Source organism: Poecilia reticulata, linkage group LG4, assembly GCF_000633615.1.
Source record: "Poecilia reticulata strain Guanapo linkage group LG4, Guppy_female_1.0+MT, whole genome shotgun sequence".
Taxonomy (NCBI): Eukaryota; Metazoa; Chordata; class Actinopteri; order Cyprinodontiformes; family Poeciliidae; genus Poecilia; species Poecilia reticulata.
Genome location: NC_024334.1, coordinates 18308525 through 18319990, shown reverse-complemented (window position 1 = coordinate 18319990; position 11466 = coordinate 18308525). Strand labels below are relative to the sequence as shown.

Genomic DNA, 11466 nt, shown 5'->3' with positions numbered 1-11466 from the left:
GTGTGTGTGTGTGTGTGTGTGTGTGTGTGTGTGTGTGTGTGAGTGCGGGCGGGCGAGCGGGCGGGCGTGCGTGCGTGTTTTAAATATCGATGGCATTAGATATTTTATAGTCCAGTGCTCTTCAAACCAAAGAGCCGTTGAGGCCCTTGGTGCACTAACTAAAACACATTCATAACCCCAAATTTTGTGAAAGTACAACTTAAAAACTGTTCAGTGAATATCTACCATAGGACACTTTTAAACAGCCGCCATTTTATTTTAAAGCATTTTGTTCTATGGGATGTTTGTGGAAAATAATTTAGAGAAACGGCAATAAAAGAAATGGTTTCCAACATAATAGCGAGAAGAAAATAATAATGACTAATTACTGTCTCGGGCCAGACTTTATAAAAGGCTCTAAAGGGCCTCAAGTTTTTGGGGGCCACAAAACTTTTTTAATTTTATTTTTTATAAAAGCATATTTTACAAAAATCGCAAAACATGCCATATTTTATATCATTAACATTTATATCAAGTTATATCAATAACTTGAAATAAGTTATATGTCAATAACTTATTGATATAAATCATCATTAAGTTATTGATATGACATCTACCCATGTCAATAATAATTCATTCATATGAATTATTATTGACCCATATCAAGTGAGGTGTTTTAAAACCTCAAGGGGAAAAACTTGCTAAAATCTGCATCTGTTTTATCTATTTGAGAGATTTGATGTTTCTTGAGCCTCAGCCAGTTGGTGTACACCCCAGCGACCCCTCAACCTTTGACCTTTTCCACAGATTGGAAGCTTTGAGCTTCATGTCGGTAGTAATGGTGGACCAAAATGTGCTCAGCTCTCTCTCTCTCTCTCTCTGTCTCTCTGCGGGCTGCTTGTTGGAAGGTTGTGTTGATAGACTGAATATTTATAGCTTAACATCTGTCTCACTGTTTGACATCAGCAGAGCGTTCTGTTGAAGGTGAGGTCATGGCAGCTTTCCCTCATTCTTAATGGAAACTGTGATATCTGATGGGATTTCCCCACACACACACACACACACATACATACATTTCCTCACTTCCACTCCTCCTCTTTTACCTCCCGGCACACGGGCAGACAGGCAAATTGGAGGTCCCGGCACTTGCCCAAAAAAAACCCGAGTTTAAAGCGCCGTCTCCCGCGGCGCTCGTGGGATCTCGCTGCGCCGCCAGACGACTTTTCGTGTGTGGGCTTGCAGCGCTGCCAGCGGCGGCCATCCTGACCTCCAGTCAGGAAACTCAAGCAAGCCTTCTTTTGTGCGAGAACAATTATACACACCTGCGTGTCTTTTTTTTTTTTTTCCTGCTGTGGTAATGTCACGCCCTCATTTCAAAGGAGCGGTCGACTGAAACGGCTCTAATTTTTTTTGGCCACACTGAATAAAATCAGCTGTGGAGGGAGGCGGGGGGGCCTTCTCTCTGCCTCTCAGACGCGTAATGACCGGCTTCTTTCTGAGCTCTTCAGGAAGTCACCTGGTGAGTTGATTACAGCTGTGCAGTGAGACCTGCGGGCTGCTGAGGGGCAACATCAGGCCAGGTGAAAAAAGAAAAAAGAAATACAGTCCATGTTTGAAAAGGTTGAGTAGAAAACGAGACAGGGATGTTGGCAGACTTTTACGCTCTGCTTTTCTACTGCTCTTTTATAGCCTTATCTGGGTTTTAGTATCTGAAATCATTTTCCCCTTCAGCTGATACAAGAACAGTAAAGTTACACTTGGCAGCGGTAGACGCCTTCAGTAAAGATGTGTAAAAAAGCCTTCAGATAAAATAACCTTTTATGGCAGTGCCATTATTTAGTGTGGGGAAATTCACATGGAGAAATGTTTTTTTTTTTCTTTTTCTTTTTTTTTTTTACAAAGTAATCCACGTTTATTACCAGATCTCAAAAGTCCCAATAAATCAGAAGTATCTGATTTATATACACAGCTGCAATAAAATATCAAGACTTTCTACACGCCTCTACCAGAGGAGCCAATAGACGTAGAGGAGCGCGACATCAGCCTGTAAGGCGGTCCAGTCTCCACTGTCATCGTTGCATCTTCAGTAGCTGCTTCATGAAACAGGAGCTCTGGCTGAACGCGTTCGCACTCATCACTTCCACGATGAACATTTCAACATTTCACCAACTTCCATCCCAAACAATGCCGCTGCATTCGTTCCACTCAGGCTTTCCCGTCAGCAGATTACCCAGAGACCCGACTCCTTCCAGAGTGTAAACAATCATGCAGCCCACCTGCTGCGGCCGCTCATCATCATTATCATCATCATCAGTAGCAGCAGCAGCGATCAGCTGGCCGGATGACGGCTCAGAGCGGATTAGCGAGCAGACGGGTATTATTGTGTGTTTACTGGCATCAGGACTCTGGTCTTTGTCTTTTCCTGATCAGACGTCAGAGTGGACTTTCTCCAGCAGCTCACTCTCACCAGGCAGGATGGGTCAGTTCAGGCTGTGACATCAGATTGCAGCTTTTTATTCCGGTTAGTGTCTGTTGGGTGTTTTTCTGGGCTTGTTGTTTTATGTCGGCGTTCAGGTGAGTTTTACAAGCTTTTGAGCGACTTCAATCGTCATTCTGTAGAAATCCATCCGACTGTTTTTTTCCTAATAATATTAAAATTTACTCTCATGTTAGGTTCAAAACCAGTTTGTAATTGTTCAGTGTGCATGTAGATTAAATATTGTCGTTTACGTAAAGGACGCCAGCGTCCTGCATCCTGTGCTGCCTCTTCAACCTCCTGGTTGCGGGTTAGGCGGTCGGCGGCTTGGATTAACACTCCTCCTCTCCTCCAGCAGCACACTGCGTTCAGATTAGCGGTCACCCGAGTCAGGCCCCGACCGGACCATCTGGGTGGGGAAGGCAACGTGGGGGGAGGTGTGTGCGTGTGTGTGTGAGCAGATGTTTCAGAGAGGTTGAAGGGTAATGCAGCTACAGAGCTGAGGGCGACATTTCTGGAAAAGGAAGGAGGATTTTTATTTTATTTTTTTCACTTCCTACACTGCAAAAATACAAAATCTTATCAAGTATTTTTGGTGTAGTTTCTGGTGTAAATATCTTAGTGAGCTTGAAATAAGACAAAACTAACTCACAAGCAACTTTTGAGCAAGAAATAGGGCCTTGTTTTAAGTCGGTGAGTCTTTAATATTGATGAAAAATTTCTAGCTATAAGTGCAAAAACACAAAATTTTACCAGGTATTTTTGTTTTGTTTATAGTGCAAATATATAAGTGCCCTTGAAATAAGACTAAACTAACTTACAAGTAACTCTTAAGATAGATAAATTCAGATATTTTTTCTAGATGATTGAAAAGTTACTTGTTAGAGCTTGTTTTAAGTCAATAAGTCATTAATACTGATAAAGTACTAGTTCCATTGGCACTGATAACAATAAAAACCAGTCTTATTATTTAAATCATCTGCCATTTGAACTAGTATTTTTCAAATGGCAGATTTGAAAAATATCTGCCATTTTAAACAGGAGCCTGTTTTAAGTCAGGCAAAAATATCTGCCTGACTGAAAACAGGCTCCTGTATTTGACTAAAAAGTTACTTGTGAGTTAGTTTTGTCTTATTTCAAATGCGCTAAGGTATTTGCGATAGAAACTAGTCACTAATACTCAGTAAGGTTTTCTGTTTTTGCAGCGTGACACGGGGAGACTGTCAGCCTGTTCTCGTGGCGTTTCCTTGTAATCTGTGCGTAAGGCGTCTGTGGCCACCTTTGCCCAGGCTGCTGGCAAATTGTAGGTGTGTGAGAGTGTAAGTGTAGGTGAAGAGGCAGTGGGGGTTGAGCCGGCTCCTGTCTGGACCAGTACCGACTAAATTACAGGACGGAGGCAGTCTGGAGCTGCGGGATCTCACCCCCCATCAGCAGGTTATCGGGATGATCCTGCTTCCAGATGATCGTGAGGAGGAAAAGGAGAAAACTGTGGTTGATAGTGGTGTGATTTCAGGAAGAAAATGTGAAAGAACTGGCAAAAGGAAGCTTTTTTCCCTCCCCCTCATCATCCTAAAAAGGGCGATCGGTCAGAGTGAGTGAAAGCTTCAAGGAAGGGGGTCAATGAGCTGACAGGAGCCCGGTCTGTTGTCTTTGGCCTCATGTGGCACAACAGCTGAGCTGTAAATTACCTGTAAAGGTTTCCCCATATGGGCTTCTGTCCTCGCAAGCATTCCTGTAAAAGTAAAAGGAAATGGATTAAAACTCCTGAAAGGTTGAAGGTGTAGAGTCGGATCATCCCTCTTCCTCTAATCTCTGTTCTTGTCTCTTTATGCTTCCTTATTTTCATTCTTTCGTTGGTGTTTTATTCAGATCATCTTTGTCAAACTCCACCCACTGCAACTTTTTCTTTTTATGTGGCTGTCTAGACTCCACAAGCACACGTAAATACAACATTCAAGATAACAGTTATGTGCTTAAATCTGATTTTATCCATCAGATCAAGGACATTTTTTTTATATTCCCAAAGCTGCATTAGTCACTCCCTCCAGTCTTTTGCGGAGATTCACGTGAAAATGATATGCATTCTGCCCCAACCAGCCCTTTAAAAACATTTGTGATCCTGATACGACCTAAAATGCTGAAAATGAGTTTGAATCTTCTGATTTAGATGGTTAGGGTCGATTAAGACCCTCAATCAAACCACTGAAGTAACTCTAAGTGACTTCAGGCTTGTAAATATATCCGATAATCACGTTTTGATAAAGTATCAGTAGATTTTAGAAAATTACAAACCTGCAGAGACACTAAGCGGAGGAGAGAGCAGCAGCTCCTGCTCTACTGCCGTCCTTGTTGTTAAATAGGTTGTTTGCATGGTGGAGAAGTGGAGGGTGTCACTGTAGGGCCAACAGTTCATTTCTCAGCAGGGTGGAGAAAGGATGGCTCATTTCCCCCCCTCTCCTACCACACACACACCACTTCTGACTCCGTATCTCTCTGCAGCTCTCATCTGAACGTTGTTACGCAGTCATGTGTCACTTTTGAAATATCGCTGCCGTTTGTTGGGGTTTGTGTTGCTCCACTTGTGTGACACATGATATGAAAAGCAAAACAGGAAACAGGGTGTTCCCCAGTGTTTTTATTAAAATCAAAACCAGAGCCAGATGGAAGCACTGACTCATTATTTACAATAAAGATGTGATATGTATTTAATGAAATTCATTATTGCAGTCGTAGTTTTTACGCTGCAGAAGTGTTAAGTGTCATAACGTCACTTTGTCACATTGTAGCTATTGACCTCAATGCATTTTATTGGGATTTTAGTTGTTAGGCCAACACAAAGTACTGCATACTTGTTACATAGATTATTTTTCTTACAAAAACATTTCGGTTTTTGTAAGAAAAATATGAAACCCCTAAATAAATCCAGTGAAACCGATAATAGAAATTTATCAGACTAAATTATCTAATTTGTTACAATGTTATCAAAAACATATCTGAAGTGTTTTAACTCTTTCATGCATGTTTGAGAAATCCTTTGATTGCCATGGCAACTATTCAGCTGCTCCCACTCAGCTCCTTTAGACCAGCTGACAGCAATTAGCAAACACCTGGAGATGTAGCAGCTACTTCTCAGTTCAACGCTGATTAAAATGTTGTTAAAGGGTTAACAGAGGAGCCATGTTGTGTTGACTTCCTGAAGGCTGAGTTTCAGAAAGAGCAGGAGTTTTTAAAGAGACAGAGGCCCAATTTCAAGGCATTAGATTATGAAGTCAAATGTCTTTTACGTCATATTTGATACATACAGCAATTTTTGCAACAACTGAAGGTAACATAGTTTCTTGAATGTGTTACGTAATACGTAATACTGCCCCTTTAATTTTGGGTGATTGGTGAAGGGCTGACACTCGCATGTGAAGCCGATCTTATCTTCCTCCACGAAGGTTTGAAAATCCAACTTAGCGACTTTGTCATTGTATTTAGTGAGTTTTCAGGCAAAACAAATCGGAGCGGTCCAAAATCGGAATCGGCAGGTTAGGCTTTTTAAAAATCAGTGGTCGGCCAGAAAACTGCAGTCGGTGCATGTGAAGAGGCCAGACCTGCATTCCTAAGAAAGTCTGTGGGAAAAACCCACGAAAATAAACTGAGGTTTGAGGTTGTGACATGATAAAATGCTTAAGGGGGGATGAAAACCTTTGGAAGTGACTGTTGCTCAGATTAAAATACTCAAAACGGAACAGAAAAAATGCAAAGCCTTGCTAGTGTTAATTTATGTCACCACAAACTGGAATTATCTTCTAAAATGTAAGTTTTATTAATATCTAAAGTAATAAAATGTGAGTTAAACATATATACTGTAAATCTTAGCTTTGATATGTTGATAAGCTGCCAAAGTTAAGTATCACGGTAGCTTGTGGTGTAAATCAGCCGTTTTCATTGAGCTCCGTCTGGACTGTTTACTCTCTGCTGCTGGCGCTGAGCAGGAGACACAACACAGAGCCTTCTCAGCCCAGCAGGGTCAACACACTGAGGCCTTTTCAGGTCAACCAGGGCCGGCTCATGGAAACCGTCACCCTGTCTTTGATAAACTCAATACCTCTACTTGCACTCATTTCCCTTTGTTTCTTCGTCTGAGATTTAGCAGCGCTGTTAGCAAATCACTCAGAGTACTCAGCAGTCGGGTCCACGGCCACAGGCTAAGGTTTAGCGGGTCGCCCTGACCTCTGCTGCTGAGCTATGTCTTTCTTAACTGAAAGAGACTAAAGTTAGCTCCTGGCTGCGCCACAAAGCAAACCAGGAGCGCGTTGAACCAGGGCTGGCCCTCGTCGGACACGGGGGTCACACAGAACGAGCTTCAGCCGAGCCGGCAGGTCAGAGACGAGGCCGGGAAAATCCACCAGGTGGGAAAAGACTCAGAGATGTGTGGCTGAAGAAAGCAGGCTAAATGATTCACAGGATTTCTTTTCTGTGATGAAATATTGATAGACATAAAAATCCAATTCTCCACAAATAAAATCTTCAAAGACCAAAATTTTGATTAATTGATAAAAACAATTCATCGCCCAGACCTTTATAGAAAGTTTTATCTCGATTTCTTGTGTTTTTAACATTTTACACACTCACACCTCATTGCTCTGCTCATTTGTCATGTCACTGCCCCTCTGTACTGACTCACCTCAGTTTGCATTTCATAAAGAAACAGCTCCTGTCAAAGTGCTGCCTTTCATGCAGCACCTCCTTGGATCTGCTGTAACTTGAGCTCTGTAACTGGAGGTGGAGGTGGGGGTGACGTTAGTGGTCACAGTGCAGGTACTGGTCAATATTTGCAGGATGAAAGTCTCACTATCTGGTTGCGTTGAGACCAATTGTTTGGCCTGAGGCGGTGGATGCCGTTGCCTTAGTAAACAGACCATGTTTGCCCTGGACCTGAGTGGCCTGAGTTAGATCAGATGTTACTTAATCTCCTGGAAAACCAAAACAATCATCTTTGTGTTCGTGCGCCAAAGAATGTGGCGTCTCTTCTGTCAGAAGCTGGGCCAGGCAGTAGGAAAAGCTGACGGGCGATAGCCCAGGGCTGCACTATTTGGGAGTCGGCTCAAAGATTTTTATTTTATGTTACCTTTTTTAATGAATGGGTGTTTTGCAAACATTGTACGGTATGTAAAATCCATAAGCTCAAATCATGTGAGTTGTATTATTTTATGATTTTTATGTATATAAAAAATATAAAATTATTTGAAATTATTATCGGTGATGAAGGCAAAGAAGTTGGTTTGCGAATTGCCTGTTGGTTTGTAGTTTGACTGGCTTGCTTGGTCTTAGTGAGACCAGAATAATGGATTATCAGACATTTATGTAATTAATTACTATAGTGAATTTTCACCAACTTGTGATCTGTTAAATCGTTCCTGTTTATTATTATCCCAGATTCTTGTATATCTGGCCCTGGTCAGAAGCTGTGACGTTGAGTCAGTGTCTACCCTCAAACTCTGGGAAGCAGCTCAAACTAATAGATGTTTTTTTTTTTTTTCTTTGCTTCCTATAAGAACAGAACAATTAGCGATGTTTCCACTGTGTTTGTCTCTCCGACAGCGGTGTCCGACCTGGACGTGGAGAGTAAGCTGACGGCACACTTCAGAGCGCCGTGGCGCCTCCAGAGGAATGTTTTGCACCACTCCACACGGCCAGCATGTGTGGAAGAGCTGCACAGGCAGGCCAACCACAGCCTATGGTCGCTGAACCAAGGTGAGATGTTAGCGCCTGACTCATACTTCTGCTGTTCACCGCGGCCCTTGTTCAGGACGATTTTACGTCATTGTTCAATTTCAGATTTATAACTTGACATTAAACGCACTTTATTTATTAACTGGTGCTCAGTTAATAAATAAAGTCACTTTTTTTCACATTTTCAACTTTGATTTTCTTTCATATCTTCAGTTTTAATATGTTCTCTTTTTGCTTTGTTTTTGCTGAATGTTGTCTATCCAACTTACTCTTGAGATGCAATGAAATCTTTATTGATTTCAAACATGGAAAATGTCAAGGAGAAAAAGATTAATAAGAACAAAACAAGAAAAAGACTTAATAATCAAACATATACAGCAAAACTTTCATATCCATTTGGAAAAGGATCAGGAAGAAGCCAAAGCTGATTCAATCTCCCAAATATACTCCACATTATACATATTTTCACATTTGGTTTTTACCCCATGTCACAATTTCTACTCTTTCAAAATTACAATTAATTAAAAAAAAGTACAAAATTTTTGTCTTGTGTTTATTTTTGATTTAACATTTGAGGCGACACCTTGGCAAAAAGTCAGATTGTTTTGAAGTCTTCCTGCTTTCAAGCGTCTGCGATTCTGGTGTTATTTTGCCCCCTGGTGGAAAATGCCTGTAAATGCACCCTCAAAAGTTCAATCAAAAGCTTCCCGCATCAATAATTCTCACAAAACCTGTAATCACAAGTACATCCATCTTCTGCCTTCTCTCATAATCATGTTTGTTGCATGCTGTTATTAAAGTGTGTATGTGCGTGTGTGTGTGTTTTCAGATCACCAGAGGAGGGAGCGAAGAGTGACCATCTCAGCCCTGCCCCCCATGCCCATATCCCCCTCCCCTCTCATCGAGCCGACGCAAGACGGTCGGGGCAAAAGTCTAACAACGGTGAGGCGATTGTTGTCGTTATCTTTTCCCGTTAGTCTGCAAGAACAACAATCGATACGTCAATGCGTTAGGCTTTGGACGTCCTGCCAGTCAGCTTGTTTTATCTCTAAATGCCTAATCTGTGGCGTTTTAACCGTAAAGTCACAAAAACATCTGATATTTAAAGTCAAGTAATGGCTTTTCTTTACAGATATGCTTATACCTCTAGATATCTTCCTAATCTTGTCATGTTTGGTAGTCCTTAACTGGGGAAGTGGAACTTTGGTTTTCGAAAATTATTACAAATACAAATCAGAAAATGGTGCTGAGCTCAAAAATAGGTTGGAGAGAAGCTTCTGAAACAACGGCAGAAAATGTAACAATACAGTACAGCGTTCCCAATGTGGGACCTGGTGGTGGCAGAATTATAGTTTGGGGATTTTATTTTCCCCCTCAGCAGGGAAAGGAAAACCTTTAAGAGTTGATAGGATGAAGCTAAAAACAGGACAAACTTGAAATAAAAAATAACAATAACAATAGAGATAAGTAAGTAAGTAAGTAAGCTTTATTTCTATAGCAGTTTTCACAGACCAGGATCACAAAGTGCTGCACAAAGTATAAAAAATAAAACAAATTAAAAACAACATACAAACAATAAAACACAGTAGTACACTAAAAAGCAAGATTAAAAAAGTGGGTCTTAAGTTGTTTCCTGAAAGTGTCTATGCAATGTAGAGATCGAGTGCAAGGTAGCTCATTCCATAGGCGGGGCGCCACAGCTTTAAAAGATCTGTCTCCACGAGTCTTAAAAAAGGTCAGAGGAACCGTCAACAAGTTCAGATTCGACGACCTGAGGCTCCTAGTCGAAACATAAGGCTGTATGAGGTTCTTAATGTAGTCTGGCGTCTGTCCATGAAGAGCTCTGAAAGTCAGTATCAGGATTTTGTAGTGCATCCTATAAGACACAGGCAGCCAGTGCAAGCCTTTGAGGATGGGTGTGATATGTTCCCTCCTGATACCAACGATTTGAATGAAACAGTTTTTTTGTTTGTTTGTTTGTTTTTAAGAATGGCCCAGTCAAAGCCCATACCTGCATCCAGTCTTACTGAGCTTGAGCTGTTTTCCAAAGCTTTAGATACCTCAGCAGACCTGCATGGACCACACTTTTCACATTTTAAATACTTTTTTTTTTTTTAAACGTTGCTCTGTTTTGTGTTTGTAATGTGATAAAATGTGAAACTGCTGTGAAACATTTTGCACAAAAACCAGCTGACATCTACAGATTGGCCTCAATTTAGTAATCCGGCTAAATGTGTATAACTTTACACCGGCACATGAAAGATTTTGTTTAGTTCTTTGTAATATAGTGAAGTTTAGCCATAACTCTATTTTTAAAGTGACGGCATCTTTTTTGTTCCCCCTCCTCCATCCATCCAAGCAGCCAGAGAGACACTTTAGAGATGCATCCACTCAGTTAGCTGACGCTCAGGTAAAGATGGGAACGGAGACATGTTTTTGTTTTCATGTCACTGCCGTGTGTTCCGGCCTGCGTCATGCCCCTCCGCGTCCTCACCTTCACTCGTGTCATTGTTTTTAATTTTTTGTTGTCGTTTGCTTGTTTTCTGTGTGTCTCCGTTTGTCGTCGTCTCTCCACCCTGTCGTTCAGTTCGACTCCACCCGCTCCTCCTCCCCCACCGAATGTTGCAGCCTCTCTCCCTGGAGCAGAAAGGTACTGATTCCGGTCCTAATCCCACCGGTTCCCTCCCGTTTGCTTTCCACCTGTCCTTTCATCTGATTTGCATGACCAGTCTCTGCTTTAGATGCATGAACTCTCGGTTTCGCTGCCCTCTTGAGGTGATGAAGTAAAAAAATAAAAATAAAATAACAGAGGGTGTCGGTTTGATGTTTTTCTGTGAAGTTTCAGTTTGAAGTATGTGAGGAATGTGTGTGTGTGTGTGTGTGTGTGCGTGTGTGTGAGCCATATTCACCCTACGTTAATGAAAGGGTTGACGTTTTGGGAGCTTGTGTCTGTGATTACCCATGATCCTCCTCTCTGCACTAGCCGACAACCTTTGAGCTTGTTTGTTTGACCAAAAAGGCCTGATGCGCGCGGACAAAGACAAACACGAACCGCCGCTACTCCTCTTCACCTTCCTCCTCCTCTCCCCTCTCCCCTCCTTCAAAAGGCTCATCCTTCCTCTCTGAGCCTCTTCGAAACAAATCAGCTGTAAATGGTCCCCCCCTTTGATTTCTTCTTCTTCTTCTACTCATTGCGAAAAGTTTCCAAGGAAACCGGTTTCTTTTGTTGGGCCCGTTGGTCTGCTGGGAACCGGGAGCACAAAGGCTGGAGAGGCGGCTTTAAATGGGGG

At 41.9% G+C, this 11466-nt stretch overlaps 1 protein-coding gene across 5 annotated transcripts in view; it reads left to right on the top strand.

Moving 5' to 3' along the window:
- nhsa (Nance-Horan syndrome a (congenital cataracts and dental anomalies)) overlaps window positions 1-11466 on the top strand; it is a 68142-nt gene that overhangs the window by 43133 nt on the left and 13543 nt on the right. Inside the window, exons 2-4 of one of the 5 annotated variants that reach the window (XM_008407546.2) lie at window positions 8045-8197; window positions 9006-9118; window positions 10764-10826. In XM_008407546.2, coding sequence (XP_008405768.1) covers window positions 8045-8197; window positions 9006-9118; window positions 10764-10826 — 329 coding nt within the window. The other 4 variants (XM_008407547.2, XM_017304493.1, XM_008407548.2 and 1 more) reach the window with 4 other exon arrangements.